General features: G+C 48.2%; 1 protein-coding gene across 5 annotated transcripts in view; it reads right to left on the bottom strand.

The window, feature by feature from the left end:
* TLN2 (talin 2) overlaps nt 1-21,470 on the bottom strand; it is a 469,337-nt gene that overhangs the window by 35,571 nt on the left and 412,296 nt on the right. For 4 of the 5 annotated variants that reach the window (XR_007133078.1, XM_047766192.1, XM_047766194.1 and 1 more), the window contains 6 exons: nt 14,874-15,020; nt 9,574-9,740; nt 8,275-8,458; nt 5,020-5,145; nt 4,700-4,816; nt 2,177-2,362 (listed from right to left, as the gene is read on the bottom strand). Coding sequence is in view for 4 of the 5 variants with exons in the window: in XM_047766192.1 (XP_047622148.1) it covers nt 2,177-2,362; nt 4,700-4,816; nt 5,020-5,145; nt 8,275-8,458; nt 9,574-9,740; nt 14,874-15,020 (927 nt within the window). In the remaining variant the exon portion in view is untranslated. The remainder of the gene's footprint in view (nt 1-2,176; nt 2,363-4,699; nt 4,817-5,019; nt 5,146-8,274; nt 8,459-9,573; nt 9,741-14,873; nt 15,021-21,470) is intronic. The other variant, XM_047766195.1, reaches the window with a different exon arrangement.

Consider the following 21,470-nt stretch of genomic DNA (forward strand, 5'->3'; position numbering starts at 1 on the left):
TACAATGACTTACAGTAACACAGAAATAGTCATATAACATTACTTATAACTGGACATATTCAATTGTATCTGATGTAGACACATGCACATGAAAGTAAGACCAGAAATGAATAGTGGAATTAACTTAGGGTCTAGGGAAGTCTGTGCCCCACTGGAGCAATCAGTGTAATCCTCCCTGTCTTATGAGTCCGTACCTGTCCTGCTGCACCTCCATCTCATTCCTGGCTGCTCTGCCCCAGGGGCGCTGCTCACCTGTGGCCACATGGCCACGTGCTTGGCACAGAAAGGCTCCTTCTTAACCCACCACTCGGCCTCCCTGGTTTTTTATACACTTTTATTGCACCCCCTTTCTGGTAAGCTGACTCATTTCCTTTCTGCAAAGGCATGGGGAATACAGGAGAACAAAGGGAATATAAGTGTCAGGAAGCCCTTGGGTCTCGGTAGTGACACCTGCCATCAAGTCTGGTGTTAGTGTGTGAAGTTCTGGCTGTTCTTTTGTTCTGTAAAATCAGGATGGCCTGATTCAGGCTGGGCCATGGCACCCATACTCTAACCCTTAACCTCCTTCCCTGAAAACAAGGGAGTGTTGTAAAGAAAGAGACCTGAAAATTGGAGCTGCCTTCCATTTCCATCTTAGTCTGTTCCATTTCCCCCTTTTGTGCAATGACATGGAGATAAAAGTACATGCACTCATCAATCACAGTGACCGTGAGCTCTAGGGTTGGGAGGCCACAGGCAGCTGAAAGACACTGGCCCTGAACTCAGAAGACATACTTTCAGGTCTGGTTCTGATTGTAAATAGCTCTGTGACCTTGGTCTCACCACCTCATCTCTCTAAGCCTGTTTCATCATCCGCCAAATTAGGAGAATTCCCAAAACCTTTCCCATCTAGGATCTAGTGACAGAATACACAGACCAGCCTGTCCCAAACCCCGAGGTGCCCTGCAGTTACACCAGGATGGCATTCAGGCCATATCTTGCTGGGTAAATACCGTTCTGATTGAGGCTGTAACCCCTTTGCGAGTTATCACCTCTGCAGGGGTGGATTCCATTGAGTACATCAAAACTATACTGTGGCCTCGGGTGAGTCTAAACTCCCTGGCCCAGCACCACAAGGTCCTCATGACAGTGGCACTGCCTTCTTGCCACCCTCTTCTCCTCCCTGCTGACTGTTATTCCCCACACTCTACCCTCTACCACACATGGAAAAACAAGAAATGCGGTGCTATTTCCCACCAAACCTTTGCACACCCATCCCTTTAGCCTGGCTGCCTCACCGTCCCTCTACCCAACAGCAGCCAGCCTGTCTTACTCCTGCTGAGGAACAGAGAAGCCATCATTGGACCTTGCATAGCTTTCCCCACAACTCATTCCCCCACAAAGGAGGGCCTTGTTCCTGAGGACCTCAAGCTCACCAGCTGCTTTTCCTCTTCTTGATACAGCAACACCTAATCACAGGGCAAGGGGTCATCCATCCATCACTGAGGAGAGGCCAGGGTCCCAGGGACACGGCTGTCCCTAGAAGGGGCAAAGCCTAGAGTGGGGCTGCTCAGGGGAGACGGGGGGCTGGGGGTACTCTTAGGGCTTAATTATTAAAAAATAAGTGAAGGTCATCAAACTCAGGTCTCCCCAGCTCTCTTCCTGAGCACCGGCTCAGGGTAGCTGCTCCCACTGACTCCCCAAAGATTAGAAGAACTTGAAAAAGACAGCTCCCAGATATTCTGTTTTGTTCCTCTGACTCACTCGCTCAGCCCCCTTGTACAGAACGCTGACCTATGGAGGTGGACAAGGGTGCAGGCTAGCAGGGGTGTGGTTCTCCTTTGGAGGGCCTGGAGCAAAATGCCACAGTTCCTCCTTACCACTGCCAGGGCCGCCCCCACCACAGCCCCTGGAGGAAGGCTTCCTGCCTATTCCAGAGATGCTGGGAGGTACAGTGGGAGGGTAAGTCAGCAGGCCAACTCCGTGCCCTCTTAACCCCAAAACTGCCCCCCAGGGAGTTGCTTCCCATGAGCTGACAGGCACACCTGCCTGCAGTGTGCTTTCTAATGCAGAGGTTCAGGTACTGAGCTGCTCCCTTCCACGTGGGGCCAGGCCCTCCCCCTCTCTACACAGAACCCAACAGCTCAACCACATCGGAACACAACCCTCCCACTCCAAATCACACCAAAGCCCTTACCTTGCAGGCCGTCAGCATATCTGACACGGCCTTTCGGCTCAGATTGGCGGTGGCGATCACGTCTTCCTGTCGACACGAGTTCCCAGCTGCCACGGCTTTGGCTGTTGCCATGGTGATGCCTTTGGTCATCCGGATCGACTCTTCAGGTGACGATGTCTTTTCAGGTACCTCTTTTGACTGGAATACCTGGAAGTTAGAAATTGAAGAGCTGAAAGAGAAGGACAAAAAGAACATACGCTTCTCTTACCGGGCTACGGGTCTGAAAACTGAGCCAGCTATGGGAAGAAACCATCGAGTGGCAGGAAATGAGAAATTTAATTTGAGTACAGTAATATCACTCTTGCTTTCAAGATCCCAGCTTGGAAAAGCCGCACACACCTGTACTCAGCATTCAGGGGAACAATGTGGGGAAGGACCTACGGCATTTAACCCATTCGCCCACAGAGACTGACGCTCAGTAAGTATAAACTCCCCAGGGGAGTAGCTGTCTTCCAGTTCTGTTTCATCTGTGCTGGTGCTTCGGCAGAGCTTCCAGAGATTCCATAGCCTGGTGCTGCTTCCTAGGGCAGGACTGACCTGGATGCACAGCTCTGAACTCGGCTCTCTCTCTTTAAGAGGGTGTGGGGCTGGGGGAAACGAAGCATTCAATTTCTTCTATTCTTAGCCTGTCTTACAAATATAACCGCATAATTGTGTGGAGGCGTTCAAGTCGAGTGTGCCACGGTGACACTGAATTATTGAATAACACACACACACACATCTTTAGAGAAGCTGCAATAAATTAACCATGGTAAGTGAAAATCCCACTTTAAAGTTCCACCTGCCACTCAAGTCAGCCGTTTCTGCATCTGGCCCAACTGCCTTGGCTCTGCTGTGAGTGATGGCTGTCCCTGCACATAGCACTCCCAAACCAGGTAGGGCTGCTCTGTCTTCAGCCCTGGGCAGCCACGTTTCAGTGGGGAAGTCGTCCTTGAGGCGCCAGGGAGGACCCAGTCAGCATCAAACATCACTATCCCCCTACAACGGAACAGCCGCAATCAGGCCACCAGGACCATCCTGAGTGCTGCAGCACAAGGAGCGTGGACAAGGCCCTCCATGCTAATGTGTGTCTCAGTGCATGTGGTCCTTTAGAAACATCCTATGCCCACAGAAACGCACAATCTGGATCAATTCTAAGCCACATTGGTATACTTAGGTTGACCACATATATCCTAGGAAAGCTACACATTTCAAATCTCTACCAGTGCCACCATTAGGCCTACCCATACCTGTCAGAACATGTCCAGACATTTGGTAAGAAACCCCCAGCCCATGCAAGCAGGCGAGTGCCAGGCAGCAGTGCTTAAGGATACCGCCTGTATTTCTCTTTTTCTTTTCTCTTTTTCGGGCTGCACCTGTAGCACATGGAAGTTCCCCGGCTAAGGGTTGAGTCAGAGCTGCAGCTGCAGGCCTACACCACAGCCACAGCAACACTGGATCCAAGCTGCATCTGTGATCTACACCACAGCTCATGGCAAGGCCGGATCCTTTAACCCACTAAGCAAGGCCAGGGATCGAACCCTCATCCTCACGGACACTACTTTGGGTCCTTAACCCATTGAGCCAAAGGGAGGACTCCCGCCTATATTTTTTAGTTTCTTCTTTGTGTGAGAAGTAAGAACAGCAATCAAGGCTGGATTCATTAAAAACAGGACAAGAGAACCTGAGGCTTCACCATCACAAGCCAATAGATTCACTGGTCTCTTCTGCTGCCCTTGGGGGCTTGTGGCCTTCGCAGGTGACCCTCTATGGATGCAGAACAACTGGAAACAAAGATAGGTCCACCATACCCACTTCCAAAAGGGGATTTGAATCTGTGATCAGATCTCCTATTAAGAAGAAACCTCAGTTTGAAACTACTCATTTTCAGCCTATTTCTACTCCTAGGGATTAGGATGAGTCAATACACATCCGTGGATGAAAAGAATAGGAGATAACCACAGCAACACCAGGACAGCTTGGCTCTGGAACAAGGCAAGAGCGAATCCAGGGTCAGCATCTGAGATCAGCCACCTCACACAGAGGAAGTTGGGTTTACAGGGCAGCGACCCAGGTAAAGGCATTGAGATTTTCCTAATAGCGAAAAGCAGACTCCCAAATCCGTCTGTGTAGCAGTGTGTGGCGTGTGCTGTTGCTGATGGCAACAGGCATCAAGAGAGGCTGTGTGTGGCTGCACACTGTACACATCATTTAAACCCAAGGCGAGTGCAAACAGCCACACTGAATTTTCCCTCTGCCAGGACTCTTCTGTAATGCTTTTGTTTCATGCTGCAGTCTTAGTGGAATTAAACTCAAATAATCATAAATGATACATTTCAATTCATTTAACTACAACAACAAGCAGATCCTAGCCAATCTTGAAGGTGGGCCTCCCTAGCTCAGGTGCACCAGGTAAAGGCTCTTTGTGCTCAAAATCTCAGAGAAGGTGCACTGAGGTCAGTTGTGGGTCATGGGGACTGAGGGAGATGACCAGTGGCTCCTTACCGTGAGCTCTTGCTTCATGTACTCGATAGTGGCCTCAAGTGCCCGTGTGCCCCGGGTGGCCTCGTCCTCCACTGCCTTCACAGTCTTGAGGAGGGAGGTGACATTGGTCACCATCACCTGCGTGGGAGGAGAGGCCGAGAGAAAACAGGGAGTGTGCTGAGGGCTGACAGGTGGTTTTAGTTCTGGATCCAATGCCATGAGCAACGGCACCTCTCTTGTGAGAAAGGAGCTCAGTGCATGAGTATGAGTATGCACCTCTCCCTCCCGCACCTCCCCTTCCCCGGCTGAGCACCCTGCCCCTAGCTGGGGCTCCACTCTACCTTGGCGGCCCCCTTGAGTTGGTACATGGAGGGGTCGTCGGCGGGCTTGCTAGCAGCTCCCTTGGTAGCACCGATGAGATCTGAAAGGGCCTTGGCCACATCTTTGATGGCATTGATCAACACCACCTGAAGGAAAGCATGGCTCCAGGTGAGCAGGTTTCACCAAGAGCTCACAGCCCAAGAGTAGGGGTGGCACCTGGAGGCAGGGCTCTCCATCAGCGGCTCCGAAGCCTGCAGCACAGAGGAGCCCCCAGGAGACCCCTTTGGAGACTCTGATGCAGGAGTCTGGGTGGGATCCAGAATCCAGACTTGAAGAAGCCCCCTAAAGGAGGTAGATGCTGAGCCTGAACGCAGAACCTGGGTAGATGTAGCATGTTCAGAAATACCTCCCCGCCTCCTGCACCCCCAGCTCAGGTTCCTGGATTCCCATCACTCATCAATGCCACAGGCACGCAGGTCCGTCTTTCTTCCTCATTGGAAACCCAACCTCAGGGCCTCTTCTCTTGCTCCCCTTTCTGCCTGGAACCTGGCTTTTTCATCATTCAGGTATCAGCTCAAATGTCCTGTCCTTAGAGACCCTTCCTGACCACTCAAGCTATAAGGCTGCCCCCACTGAAATGCCCTCAGCTTGTCTTGTTTTATGTCTTGCACTTAGCAGTATGTGGAATCACTTTATTATTTATTCACTTACACACCATCCATCTCATCCCTCTACTTGGATGGAAGCTCCAGGAGAGCTGGCCTGGACTTCTGTCTGTTGTGTTCTGCACTCCGAACAGGGCCTGGCGTGAGCAGACATCACTCAACAGGATGAATGAATGAATACACAGATATGTATCCGCATCACACTGGATATAACACAGTATCCTCATTCTTCTAATTGAACAGAGACCACAGTCATCACTTCTGCACACTAGAGACTTGGAATCTCAAGTACCAGGCACACTTAGAAATTACAGGATGTTGAGCGTTGAAGTCTTCTGGGTCCAGCAACTACAGTAACAACTCTTCCTTTGGTAACAGCAACAATAGCTTCCCTTCACTGAGGGCTCCCTTCCAGGAGACAAGCCAAGCACAATGCATATTATCTAATTTAACCCTCAACACTGACTGCCATTTCAAGCAGGAATGATGGTGCTCATGTCCACACTGCTAGCGCCTGGGAATGGCAGGGGCCAGGGTGGTCACCTCCACACTGTATTACCCTCTGTGGCCTCGGCTTCTCATCTACCATCAGGGTCAGCAGCACCAGCCCTACCCCATCACACACTGCTGAAAGGATGAACCAGACAAGGGATACGAAAACATCTTAGAAATTCAGATGTCCCAGAACCTGCAAAGCCACACCTCGACTGCCCAGCCTCTCACCTTCTCCATCTCCATCCTGTGGCTTCTCTCCCACAGGGCGCAGGGGACCTCTGCCAACCTCTGAAACCACAGGGCTGATGAGGAGGGGCTGATGGTGGGGACCACACAGGGAGGGGCAGTTGTACTGCGGACATCTGGCATACACTGTCCCATCCTGTGTCACTGCACGGTGACCATCGAGTGGGTGCACTTTTCTTTTCTGGGGGGACATTTTCCATGGACAGTCTCAAAAGAAACTGGGCTCTAGGACATGGAGACCACCTGGATTTAAAACTCTAGGCAATTCGGTACATTTCTCTGTGTCAGAGATGTAATTCCTCCCAGCCGATTCACTCCTCCTGAAGTTGGGCCAGGCTCAGGGAGAGTGTGGGTTCCAACCCCACTGATGCATTCTCTGGCTCTTCCTTCCTCCATGGAGGTAAGAACAATACCCAGGGAGAGACTTCTGTGAATTTGTGGAATTCCAGGGGGCAGCCAATCTGAGCTCTGATGTTATTAAAGAGAAGGCAGCAGAGAAGTAAAAAGTCAACTCCTGAAATGTTTCCTCACGGAGCTTCACTACACTGGGGGATGTCAGGAAGGGGAGGGTCAAGCTGTGTGGGAGCAAAGCTGGTGGCCTGGTGTTCACCAGAACAGCCGCTGTCGTCAACTGGGTGCTACAGCAGGGGTTCTTTCTCCCATGTTGTCCGAATGGGCTTAATAGGCTCGTTTACTGACTGTGGTTTAAGCAGTAGAAACTGTTCACCACCTTCTGGTGCTGGGTGGACAGAATAGAGGGATTTTTAGGTTTGGCACTCAGGAATGTGTGGAATCCACTAACGATGGCCGGGCTTGGCTGTTAGTTCAAGGGCTCAACTACTTTGTCGGGAGCTGTGCTATATGAGTAGGTGTCAAAGACCAATAAACCACAGTTCCTGTCCTTGGGGAGCTGACAGTCTAGGCTGGGGGGCCAAGGACCACGCAGATAACATCCGTGAAGATGCTAAATCCAAAGCAGAGGAATTGCAGAGCTTGCAGCCCTCCCCTGCCCCTCAGTTCCTCTCTATCATCCCCTTGGGAGCCAAGCTTCTCAAGTGGACGCCTATGCACGCTGCCTTCCTCCCTTTACTCCATCTGGCCACTGCTCAAGAACAGCCTTGACTGGGTGGCCTCTGCCCTTTAAGGTCCTGGGGCTGGATACTGGCCCTCAGACCTTGGTCTTTGTCACCTTCTCGGGGGTGTCTCTGGTGGGCTGAAACACTCCCTCCTCTTAACATCAAGCCCCCTGGTTCTCCTACCAGCTCCTGCTGCTTCTTGGTCTCCTTAGGCATCTCTTTCTCCTTAAGATGGTCCTAAATGGTGGGCATCAGCGCTGCCTTGACCCCCTTTTCCTCTTCCTCCCCTGTGGTTCCAGTCACCATCTGCCATCAACCCCTGCACCCACATCCCCAAACTCAGGCAGGCTCAAGCCCACCCACCAGTTCTACCTGCATGTCTCTCTGGAACTTCCAAATCAACACTCTCCAAACCCAATTCACCTTCACCTCCGCCCAAGCCAGCCCTCCCTCCAGGGAGCTCTGGCTGGGTACATGGAGCCACAGTCCGTTCAATGCTCTAGCCTGAATGTGCCGACATCCTGCACTCTGCCGTCTCCCTTACCTCCAAACACTCACTGCATCCATGTTCACCATGCCTGCCTGAGTCTATAAAGAGTCCTCTCAAATCTGCTGGCTCATTTCCATCGCCATGGCCATACCACAGTCCATGCCACTATCTTGCCCCCAATCCGCAAACCGTGCACACCTTCATGTATGTAGTGTTTACTCCCAAAGTTCCTATTTTGCCTTTGGTTTCTTCTGAGGCCTGTTGCACACTGTTTGGGGGAACATGAGGCCCACCCAAACCTACCTGGGTCTCAGGGTCATCAGAGCCGAGGCTGGCGGCCCCCAGCTTGACCACCTCGGCAAGCTGGGTGATGGTGGCTGCTGAGGACTGGGCCGCCTGGGCCAGCTTGTCTGGAGTGGATGCGGCCCCCGACACCAGCAACTTCGTGTCTTCCACCAAGGCCTTGGCTGTCTTCAGAATGTTCTCCCTGAGGAGGTGGGGAGGGTGGGTTAGGGGGAGAGACAAGGGCAGAGCTTGGTCACTGGGAGTTAGGAAGAAATGAAACGCTCCCGTGGGGCTTTTGTTAAAAGGTGTTGAAGAAGATAGGTGATGTGTTTGCCCTCCTTAATAGGAGGCTCTCATCTTCCATGTAGGATTAGGAGAGAGGAAGGGGAAGTCAGCTCAGAATTCAGACTGTCCAGTAATAGTAAAGCTTCAATTAAAGATTCAGGAGTTCCCCCTTGCAGCACAGTGGAAACGAATTCCACTAATATCCACAAGGAGGTGGATTTGATCCCTCGCCTCACTCAGTAGGTTAAGGATCTGGTGTTGCTGTGGCTGTGACGTAGGTCAGCAGCTGTAGCTCTGATCCAACTCCTAGCCTGGGAAATTCTACATGCCTTGGGTGCAGCCCTAAAAAAAAAAAAAAAGATTCAGGGTCATTAGGGTGGCCCTCTCCCCCCAGCCCTGTAGCTTCCTTCCTGTTGTTCCTACTATCCCTGAAAATATTTCATAGCTACAGGGAACTATGAGTCAGGGGATCTTTCCCTGGACGTCAGAGCCCAAGGGGCTGAGTTCTGGAAGCGGTGACAGAGCACTGGGAATCTCTTCCCCAGCCCAATCCTGGGGCAGAAGAGAGAGGAAGAGAAGGGCTGGACATGTGAGGATATGGGTGAGGGTGGGGAGCCTCCAGCATAAACAAAGGCCCTGGCACCAGCCTCTGAAGCAAAGTCTGAAGAGTCATCCCCAGAAAGACAGCAGGTTCAGAACTTCACTCCATTTGGCTAAGAGCTAAATGCCTGCCCCAGCCACTCCCAGTCCCACTGGAGATGGTGAGAAAATCAGAGGCACAGCTTTTTAGCTTAGAAAGCAAAATGACCAAAAAGCTATCCTCTGCTGGAGCAGACTTGATTTAAGCTGTGAAAGGCAAAGCCAGAACATGACTCTGTTTACAACTGACAAAGGGCATTTCTTTTGATTACGTGGTTCACCGCCCCCACCCCCACCCCCACTTCAGCATCCTGTTGAAATCTCCAAAGTTCACCAGGCCATACTGAACCTCTCTCCATTCAGAAGCCCCCAGGACAGCCTTCATTCACACACCTGTGGTCTGCAAAGGTCTCATTGTTCTCTGCGTTAAGGGTCCCTGCAGTTGCAAACATGATGGTGGTGTCCAGGTCGGCAATGATCCCAGACACGGCAGTGGCAGCTGTGATACATGCCTGGGTCCCTTTGTTCCCAGCCTGGAGAGCTGATAGCACCAAGGACACCTGTAGGCAGAGAGGAAATGTCAGAGGGTGTGGAAGATGGAGAAAATATAACCCAAAGGTTTTCAGACTAAAACAAAAAACAAAATCAAACACTGCAAACAATGTTCAAGAAACAGAAGAGGAGGAAATTCTTCCAAACTCATTTTGAGGCCAACTTTACTCTGATACCAAAACCAGGCCAGGATGCCACAAGAAAAGTATACGCCAATATCTCTGATGAACAAGGTGCAAAAATCCTCAAACTGAATTCAACAAAACAATAAAAGTATCACACACCATAGTCAAGTGGGATTTATTCCAGGGATGCAAGGATGGTTCAATATCCACCTATCAGTCATTGTGACACACCATATTTACAAAATGAAGGGTAAAAATCATATGGTCACCTCAATGAATGCAGAAAAAGCATTGGACAAAATTCAACATCCATTTATGATAAAAATGTCAACAAAGTATGTAGAGAGAGAACATACATCAATATAATAAAGGCCACATAAAACAAGCCCATGGCTAATATCATACTCAAAGGTGAAAAGCAAAAGGATTTTCTTCTAAGATTGGGAATAAGACAAAGAAACCTACCGTCACCACTTAATTCAATCTAGTATTGGAAGTCCTAGCTAGAGCAATGAGACAAGAAATAAAAGGCATCCAAATTGGAAAGGAAGAAGTAAAACTGTCACTATTGGCAGATGACATTTTATATATAGAAAACCTTCATGACTCCATTAAAAAAACTGTTTGAACTAATCAATGAATTCAGCAAATCTGCAGGATACAAAAATCTATTGCATTTCTAAATACTAATAATGAACTATTAGAAAGCGAAATCAAGAAAACAATCCAATTTGCAATTGCATCAAAAAAGAATAGAATACCTAGGAATAAATTTAACAAGGAGGTGAAAGACCTGTATCTTGAAAACTACGAGACATCGAAGAAATTCAAGACACAAAGAAAAGATAGTCTGTGCTCATGGATTAAAAGAATATTGTTAAAATATCCATACTACCCAAATCAATATACAACTCAATGCAATTCTTATCACAATTCCAATGGAATATTTTTACAGAAATAGAACAATCCTAAAATTTGTGTGGAACCATAAATGATCCCAATTAGCCAAAGCAATCTTGAGGAAGAAGAACAAAACTAGAGCATCATGCTTTCTGATTTCCAACATATCACAAAACCAGAGTAATTACAACAGTATGGTAATGGCATAAAAATGGACACATAGATGGAATAAAGAGCCCAGAAACAGGCCCATGGATATCTAGTGAAGTAATTTATAATAAAGGAGCCAAGAATATGCAACTGGGAAGTAACAGTGTGTTCAATAAATGGTGTTGAGAAAACTGGACAGCCACAAGCAGCAGAATCAAACTGGACCACTATCTTATACCATGCACAAAGATTAACTCAAAATGGATTAAATATAAGACCAGAAACCACAGAACTCCTAGAAGAAAATACTGGTGGTGACTTCCTTGAAATAGGTCTTGGCAATGAATCTGACACCAAAAGCCCAAGCAATAAAAGCAAAAATAAACAAATGGGACTCTATCAAACTAAAAAGCTTCTGCACAGTAAAGGAAACCACCAACAAAATGAAAAGGCAATTTACTGAATGGGAAAAAATATTTGCAAATCATGTGTCTGATAAAAATATAAAGAACTCATACAACTCAACGGCAAAAAAAAAAAAAAAAGTCTGATTTTTAAAATGGGCAGAGGACCTGAATGGACATTTCCCCAAAAAAGACATACAGACGGCCAAGAGGCACATGGAAAGATGCCCCATGTAATTATCAAGGAAAACAAATCAAAACCACAATGAATTATCACTTCATATCTGTCAGAATGTTTGTCATCAAAATGACAAGAAGCAACAAGTGTTGGCAGAGTTGTAGAGGAAAGGCAACACTTACCCATCTTTGGTGGAAATATAAATTGGTACAGCCCCATATGAAGGACAACACGAAGGTTCCTCAAACATTAAACATAAAACTACCATGTGATCCAACAGTTCCACTTCTGGGTATTTAGTCAAAGACAGTGAAAACACTAACTCAAAAAGATAATATGACCCCTATGTTCACTGCAGCACTATTTATAATAGCCAAGACCTGGGAAAAAACCCAAGTGTCTATTGATGGATAAGTGGATAAAGAAAATGTGGTACACATATACAATGGAATATTATTCAGCCAGAAGTAAGAATTAAATCTTGCCATTTTCAAAAACATGAATGGACATCAAAGGCACCATGCTAAGTGAAATAAGTCAGAAAAAGACAAATAATGCATGATCTAACAGTGGAATCTTAAAACCAAGTATCAAGCTCATAAATACAGAGAACGGATTGGTGGTTGCCAAGAGGCTGGGGATGAGGGGTAGGAAAAAATGGGTGAACTGTTTTTGTTTTTAGTTTAAATAAACAGAATACAAATTAAAGCAAAAAACCAGCCAAACTCATAGGAAGGGAGATCAGATTTGTGGTTATGGCAGGGGGTGGGGTGGTGGTGAGATTGGAGGAAGATGGTCAAAAGGCACAAACTTCTAGCTTTCAGCTAAGTCCCAGTGTAATGCCTAAGATGATGACTCTAGTAGGCACCGCTTTGTGATCCATGTGAAAGTTGTTAAAATTCCAAAGAGCTCTCATTACAAGGGAACAAATATACAGACAAACATACTTTTTGTATTCATATGAGATGATGGGTAGTAACTAAACTTATAATAATCATTTCATAACAGATGTACGAAGAAATGACGCCACACAAGCTAAACTTATAAAGTGCCATATGTCAATTACATCTCAATAAATCTGGAAATCAAAAAGTGAAAAAAAAAAAACAAAAAACAAATCAGAACCATGAATTTTCTCTCTGGGAGTCAAAGCAGCACCATCTGGAGGCCACAGCCTCTCTGAATAAGAGCAATGCCATTTGCTGGCAACAACACAACCTTGGGTAGGCTGTCTTATCTAAGTCTCTGTTTCCTCATCTGGAAAAGGGAGCTATGGGAAGACTCACTGGGCGAGGATGTATGTACAGTGTGTAGCATGTAAGAAGTGTTTCGTGGAGGGCAGATGCTACTCTTTATTGAGTTATGTTTCAGAAGCTACAAAGGGGGATAAGGATGAGGCTTCTGTGAAAGCGATGGCTGTTTCTGTCCCTCCTGATGGGCTTCTCACTCATCATTCCTTCCCTTGGCTGCCTCTTGACTAGAAACTCTTCATAGTGGACCCCAGAGGGGCTGGAGGCCAGGGAGGGTCCCCTCATGTCACCTCTCCACCCCACCTGCCATCTCAAGCCATCACCTGCCACCAACAGGTTGGCTAAGGTGTTCATTCCAGAGTCTTCCACACCAGAAACCCTCTGCCAGCAACTGTCACCCCTCCAGTACACCCTCCTGTTCCTAGAGACACTTTCCTACAAGGCAAACCAGACCCACCGCGCCCCTGGGTATGCCTCTGCTCCGGCTGTGCGGAGGTGAGCTCCCTTCACAGCCAGGTCCCAGCTCCAGGCCTCCCCCCACATTCCTGCCCCACATTCCTGCATTCAGCCCCTTCTTTCTTCCTTCCCCACCCACCCACCTGACTTCCCCTTATGAGTCTGTCCTCATGGTGGTTGGTGGTGGGGGGGATCACAAAGACACACCTAGACAGGTAAGAACGATGCCAGGTGGAGATGGGAGGGCAGGCAACTGCTCCAATGCCTAGATGCTCTGAATGAGCGGACCCCCTGCCTCTGATCCTCCTCCCAGTGTCCTGAGTCAGGGATCCCCAGCTGGGAGAAGCAGGAAGGAGGCCAGCTCAAGAAGACCACGCCGCTGGGCCAGGCTACCAATGCCACACGGCCTGGACCCCTCCTCCCCTCCCTTGTGCTTTCTGTTTCAAGGTCTTCTAAGGGAGAACTTGGTATGAGAACTCCAACAACAAGGAAGGGCATTGAAAGGAGAGAGAATGCCTTCCTCCAGCTGAGAGATTTATTTCCTCATTCTAAGAAGTCCAGGGAGGCCTGGACGGTCGTGCGGGCTGCGGGAGACAGCCAGATGGATGCTCGGCTGTGGCAAGGGGCCATGTATAGAGCAGCCTCTGTACTGGCACCTTCGGAGGAGGGCCCCCCCCACCCATGTCCGTCAAATCCTGCTGCCAAGCTTCCCAACAATGCAGAGCCCTCTGTCCTATGACCCAAATGAAGGAAAGAGAATTCCAGCAAAGCATGGGTGCTGTAGCCTGCACCCCAAGTGGCCTGCACGGCAGCTGCCTTGAAAAATGACTCAAGAGAAATAAGTCAGGCAAACCATCAGCAAACTGTGGGAGAGTCAAGGAGCTACTGGGACTGCGACGGAAGGGATATTCAGAACAGGGCACTGTGAACCAGGAAAAACTTACTGAGAGAAGGTAGTGTTGGGGGACAGGGAACAGCAGCTAGCACTGATTAAACATAGAACATGCATCTGGCATCGTGCCCAGCTCTTAGACACCCATTCCTGCATGGAATCTTCATACCCCATGGGCCGAGGATTCTTCATCCTCACTTTACAGATGAGGAAGTTGGGGCTTAGCTGGGCCAAGTAGCCCAGCTAGAGTCCCATGCACTAGGCTATGGGATTCTCCCTACAAACAGTGCCCAGTCAGGAAAGGTCCTGCAGGTTCCTGCCCTCCCAACCAAGGTGCAATGAGACGTTGGTGGGTGCTTAACCCTCCCCGCTGCACTGTCTCATCTGGAAATGGAAAGGTTACACAAAGGAACTAAAGATCCTTCTTCCTCAGCCCCCAGTACCGGGAGTCTCCCTGGGAAGGGAGCCTGCAGGTAAAAGTACAAAGAGAGGCTGCAGGGAGGGGCTCCAGGTGCTGACTGTGACTTGGATACCGCCCATCCAGTCTGTCACAGGTGAGCCCTCCAAGGTGACCCTGGGGCCCTGACCTCTGTGGGACAGTCCTTCTCATGCCCAGTTTCTCAGGACCATGGATCACCCCCACCCCCTGATGCACCCTGGCCCTGGGGAGACCCTGGGTGGGTGGGAAGACCACCAGACCTGAGCTGGCTACACGGTTTTTGGCTGAGTTTCCTGGTCTATCACAGCAGGTCACCGTGCCCACCTGTCCTGCAGGCTGCCCCTTACCTTCTCGGTGACAGCGCGGGCACACTCGATCAGTTCCCTCTTGGTGTAGCTGTCTGTGGGGCACACCTGGAGGGCGCCCGCCTTCTGCACCAGGAAGATGCAGCCGTGGCCCAGGTCCTGCACCCGAGTGCGAATCTGGAAGCCGATCTGCAGAGGCAAGTTGAGGGTGGGGAAGGAGAAGCATGACAGCCCTGCCATGGAGGTCTTCCCCATGTGGAAAATTTCTCCTACATCCTAGGGGAGCCTGACTAGGAAAATTCCACTGCTGTTAGAAGGCTGTGTTTGGTGCACTACGGAATTTGGTTGATTTTGCTTTCCTTTTTAGAGACTGTAAAATGCCCACAGTCTCCAGTCAGCAAACTTAATAATATTTGCTACCTTTTCTGGTGTATTGCTTATCTGTATGCTGAGTCACCAGATAAGAATGTTAATGAGAGGGACTCTGTGTGGTTATTCATTCAACAAGCGTTTATTGAGCCCCCACTGTGTGTCACGGCCTCTTCTAAGCAGGTAAGGCATTTAATTTCATTGACTCCTCACAAAAGCCCTAGAGGGTAATTAGAAGTTCAGAATATATTGCTTTAGCATAAAGCATATTTTAAAGTGTTCAGATTCTTTGCAAAATTGCTGTTTACCATCCAGAACACCTCCTTCCTCAGCTACCTGTAGCGGGAGCAACCATGCTGGGCCTAGGCTTCCTTTCTAACAAGCCAGTTTGAGGTTTTCTTAAAAAGGTAAATTTTTAGAGCTGTGGGCTCAGCAGGCATGCATTCTTTCAATGACCCCTGGGTTGTGTGATTATAAAAGGTACTTTGCCTAAAAGAGGCCAAATGGGCTCCACTATGGATAAGCTGTCAGCATCTTTTAATGGTGTAATAAATTCTACTTCCACCTCCCAAAGTCTGCATTCTTCAGGTTTTGTTCTACATCAATTTTCATTTTTGTCTGATCAATACAGCCCAGGTAAGCAACTAAATACAAAACAAAACAGCTCTAAGTGTTATTTTCAAGAATCCATAATAGCTAGAAGCTGTATGCTTATCCTCCCAGCATCTCTCAAGAAGTTACTAAGAGTGTCCAGGTTTTGTGAATAAAACCTGGGACTTCACATGCCTGGGAATCTTCTAACACCATCCCATGAGTCAGTGTTTAAGGGAAGGTGATTCTAGGGAGGGAGGGGGCTGCAATGCTCAGTCTATGACTGAAATGCACAGGGCACATAGCTTTCAGGGAAAAAAGTTACCCCCCTAACCCTTTGAGGCCCAAAGAATGTTTAAATCTATTTGGTAAAAAAGTTCTCCTGACCCAAAAGTTGAGCTTCTGCTCTCTGGGGGTGTCTTCTAATCTACACGAGAAGGGACTACAAAAGCTTCATGACTGGCAGGGCTTCTTCTTGACCATCTCCACAGGGAAAACGACCCGAGTGTCACACCAGGACTGTGAAACCCAGAAGCTCTGAGAACATACCTGGACTAGCGTGGCATCAAGGTCAACCCTGAGAAGAGCAGAGGCTCAAATTCAGCCCATGCAATGGCAATGCTATGTGAGTGTATGGCTGGGCATGTTTTCTGGTTTAAACACCAGGTCAAGCTTTAGCAGGGGGATGCCCCAGGAAAGCTTTAAACTCAACCTGGATCTCCAGGCTTTCCCGAGTCATGCAGTGTAACCCTGAGTACACAAAGGTAAGAGCGAATCCAAAGGCCAGAGCTCAGCTGCCCAGGACGAGCCAGGTCTCCAAAGGATAAAGTGCTAATGGGAAGTCAAGTGAGGGGGACATGGAGGAAGACGCATTTATAGACTTGCACAATAAAAAAGCCCTTATGAGTTAACTTCCCCGTTTTACAGATGAAGAGACTGAGGCCCAGAGAAGTGATGTGTTTGGCCCAAGATCACGCAGCCGGTTCTAGGCAAAGCCAAATGAGAATCCAAGTCTTTAATCTCAAGCACAGTGTTCTAGTCATCAGATCAGTGGTTTCCTAATTTGATTTTTTTTCCATTCAGCAGCAGAACCCCTTCTTACCATTCCCCCCACGCCTCCAACAAAATCTCTCATGGAACCTCAACATCTGAAACAGAGTAATTTGTTATTACTATACTCTTCCTTTATGAGTTAAAATTTATATCCTCGACTCAAAAAGTCAACAATGAGACTCAATGATCCCTAGAAGAGGTTATGAAGGCCAGTTACAGCCTTGGCCCCCAACTCATTTCTGTATTTTGCTTCAGTTGCACAGTGTTGAGAATCCTGTTCCGTGGAAAAAGCAAGACAGAACAGTTTTCTGGCAGTTTCCTGACCACAGCAGGCAGGGCAGACACTTCCCTGGCCTGAGGTCTGCACAAATCCACCCAGAGGCCCCCAGTGGGTTACTATTTTGGCTCAGAATATGTTCAACTCAAGAGCACATGCAGCTTTTCCTAACAGTTTTTATGGAAATAATTATGCTTAAAAAGTGAAACTTGAGTAAGACTTCCAGGCTACCTCTCTGGTTTGGGGTTCTATAGAGTAAGGTGTGAAACCATGGGGCTGGAGAAGACCCAGGCCTTCTCCGCACACCCATCCTGCTCCCTGCACAGAGCTAAGCCTGAGCTTTCTGTTTGCAAAATGTCAGAGCCCTGGGACAATGCCAGGCCTCCTAAATCAGTCCCCAATCACCTGGGGTGGGAGGGAGAAGGAACCCTCTCCTGAGCTGTCCTCAAACCTGACAAGAGAAGACAGGAGAGACTGTGGGAAGACATCCTAACCACACTCTCATGCTCCCTCAGCCCCCCTCTCAGAAGGCGAGGCTATGGAAACACCTCACCATCTTGATGCTCAGCCCCCTTCTTGGAGATGACATCATGCATGTAGCAAGGGATCCTGTAAATGCAACGTGGAGCTGACAGAGTGGTCATCAGGGACACAATTCCTTTCAGTTAGGAAGCTCAAGGAAGATCAGCACCAGAAAGCAGAGGGATGAGACCAAAATGAGGCAACGGCTGCAAAGCTTTGGAGTTTTGTCAACCCAGAGCTTGGTCCTGGAGCCCAGGTCTGTGGGTCACACAGCTATCTTCTACGGGCCTGGAGAACCCCACTGAGGACTGGCTGCAAAAACCCCTTACAGGCTTGGCTGCACAATCCTATATGGACAGTATGCAGGAGAGACACAGTATTATGAAGGACAAGTTGTGAAATAGGCCTCACAGAGATTTTCACAGGCTCAGAGGGCTGAATGCAACAAAAAGGAAAGGATCTCAGGATGCCAGCCTCACCCCCTACTCTCAGCCCTCTCCTACGTGGGCAGCAGAAAGGATCACGGACCTTGCTTCCAGCTCTGCCCTCTCCCGGCCACCAGACTCTTTGGGTGAGCCTGGGAACCTCATGGGGACTTTGTCTCCTCACTGCGGCAGAGGACCTGCCCTGTCCACTTCCCAGAGCAGATGATCAAATGGAAGGTTCACGTGCAAAGTCTCAGCAAGCGGAAAGTGCCACGTGAACATTCACTATTGTGAAGAGAGGCCACTTGGGGCAAGGGAAGGAGCAGGGGCTGTGATGCCTAACAAACAGGGGTTCAAATCCTGACCCTGACTTTTCTTCATATTGACTTGTTCACTTATTTTCTTTCTTGAAACACTCACTTATCCCGAGAAGTTATGAAAAAGGGGGCTTCAGCACTCACTGTTGCAGCTATGCGGTCACAGAGCTCCCTGAGCCTCTGTGGTTTGCCTCTCAGTGAGATGGGAAGGACAAATGATTCTCGCCTCACATATGGCAGTTGCAGGGGAAATGGGACGGCGCCCAGCACACCATCTGTGCTGGTACGGGCTGGATAAAGAGCTCGCCAATTCTACGCTCCTCCATGGGCACCTGGGATAGCTACGACATTTCAGCGAAGGATAAGAGAATCAACATGCTCTCCACTGCTGCAATTTCATAGAACATTTTGTACTGGCTGGAGGAACATCCTAAAAGGGAATGCATTTTTAAGACCATTTCAGATAAGGACTTGAAAAACGCTAAGCTTCTCAAAACAACACTGAACTTCTCAGCAAATATGACCCGCACTGCCCCCACCCCCACACCCCGCCTCCAAGCGATCCAACTTACCACCAGTGTTTATTATAAAGGAATGTTGCTCAAAGACATAAAACTTGGACCTTTAAACCGGCAACGTGGGTAAAGCAATACTTGAACCTCAAGAAAAACCCTCAATTCCCCCTTCTTGCCCAAACAAAAGTAAAATGGAGAAGATTGTCTCCTGGTTTTGTGCCTTGGGGGAAATTAGAAGCCTGGGCTTCATGAAGTTCTGGATCTCATTTCAACTGGAGGGGGTCTAAGAAACACTGATCCATCATCATTACCGCCTAAAACTAAACAAAACGTACAGATTATTCTCAGGTTTTGCGATCAATTACATCTGAAACCAGGTCAAATATAATTTGCCTGGGAGAGCTTGTAGAAGTTGGAAAGGCAATATTGGATGTTATCTGACAAACTACAGTTTCTCCTTAGAAGACACGGCAGGAAAAACTAGCGTGCACAGCAGAAGCAGGGTGCCACTCTCCCACCTACAGAAAGTGTGCTTCCCGGAGTGCAAAGTTTCAGAGAATTCTCGAGGGGAAAGGGCTGTGGTTCTCACCACAGGCTCTTGACAAATGCTCCTGCCAGCTTTTAAGACGTGCAGCATTACAAGTGGTTATGGCAATGTGTCCTCAGAGACAGTGCCGTCGTTACCAAACCTTTCCCCCAGCATTTTCATTGAGAAGCCTGTGGCTCATGGGATCTACATTTTTCTCATCTTTTTTTTTTTTTTTTGGAAAGAGGAAACATCATAAATTATAGAGCTGATGGGGGGTTTTAACTTCTCTGAAGAAAGAAGTTTTCACAGGGATGTTAGGAAAAGTTTGAATTTTCCATGGAAAAATTAGCAGATAAAGCCGTGGCTTGATGTTGAGAGGGCAGAACTAGGACTTTTCCTGTAATTGTCGCATTCGGGAAAAGACCAAAACGCTGACTCTGCACAGCAGACTGCGGGACCGCAGTGAAGGGGCAGCTTCTCATTTGCCCTGGATACAAATATTTTCACATGCTGTGATGTGGGGCCCTCTTGGGTATACAAATAATTCCAGAGTCTAGGAATAAAAAACTACATTGCTTCAGGGATCTCCTAACCTTCTCAGTTTTCCCCTAAATATCTGTCTGGCAAATGCACACAAAGAATTTTCCTTAGCAAGCCCCTGGTAATTTTATATTCTCTCTGCCCCTTTTCACTCCAGGTCACACTGCTTGGGTGTCTGGAATGTAAAACATATCTCAAGACATAACGGTGAAAAGGCAAAACCTTAATGGAAATGTCAGCTGCTGCAAACTCAGGGCCAGTACCTAAAGTCACTTCCCGTTGTGCTTTTACTAAAGCATTTTCTTCTCTGGCTGCTTTGGTATTTCTTTTGTATTTTCCTTCAATGCTCTGGCTTGCAATGAGAAAAGTGCTTGTTTCCCACATGGGCACATGGGGTAGGCCAGCTCATTAGAACTCAGAGGTGGAAAGGGCTCCAGAGATCACTGGGTCTTCGCTGAGTAAGCGGGTCAGTAGTGAAACCAAGCAAGGAAGATGCATGTCGATCCTGTTCTTCAAGATTTCTGGAGACAGCTATATGAACCTCTCTCACAGTCACAGTCTCTTAGTTTTCGATCCTCTCAAAAAGCCAAACACTTCTTCCTTTTGCCCAACCATGCTTTTCCTTATGCTAACACAAAGTCTCTTAACGCTTGTTTATGAAATTCAAAATTACATGTTAAATGAATGATACATCCAGACGATCTTACTACCACAGGGAGTCTGCTTTAAAAAAAAGAGATGGGCCCTGTGTAAACAAGCAACAGGATCCTGATGCAGGTTTCTGATGCTTTTTCTTTCCTGGGAGTGACTAAACAGACTCACTGCCAATAGAATTATTCATGCCGCAACTTAAATACTCAATCATCCTAAAATCTCAAAATGCAGGCACTGTTAGAAACCGCAGTCATCCCATGCTGGATATATATGTAACAAGTACATATATATGATACTCCCGCTTACATGCATTGTTACAACATACGTTAGAAAGTGATTTTGTTTGGGTCTTCATTTCTGTAGTGTCGCTGAGAGTCTTTGTGAAGACATGCTTAGACCTGACCCCCCCAGGAGAAACAGCAGCACTGAGTAACTTGGGGAAACTGTCTGCCATCACAAGGAGAAGGGAAGACCAGCCAAAGCCTTCTGCCTTGATAGCCCGGCGCCCTTAGGGATGCCATGAACAGGGTTCGCCCTCCATAAACAGCTTTCTGAATTTCAGGGATGGAGTTACCTTGTCTTCCCAGGGTCCCTGCAATCCACTCCATTATTCTTTATCGCAGACCGAGCTTTCTTTCTCTAAGGAGCCATCTAGAGCTTGGGCCTGGGCCCCTTCTCTGTGTTAACACTGATATAATCAGGCACCTCAGAGCCCCGCCCATCCTGCCTGCTTGCCCATGGACCACTCAACTTCTCAGAGGTACTAGATATGGGACCGCTGAGAAAGGGGCCTCTGGAGTCAAACTTGTGCTATTTTAAGACTCTTATGGGTACAAGTCCTCTTGGC

This window comes from Phacochoerus africanus, chromosome 2 (genome assembly GCF_016906955.1).
Source record: "Phacochoerus africanus isolate WHEZ1 chromosome 2, ROS_Pafr_v1, whole genome shotgun sequence".
NCBI classification, from domain to species: Eukaryota; Metazoa; Chordata; class Mammalia; order Artiodactyla; family Suidae; genus Phacochoerus; species Phacochoerus africanus.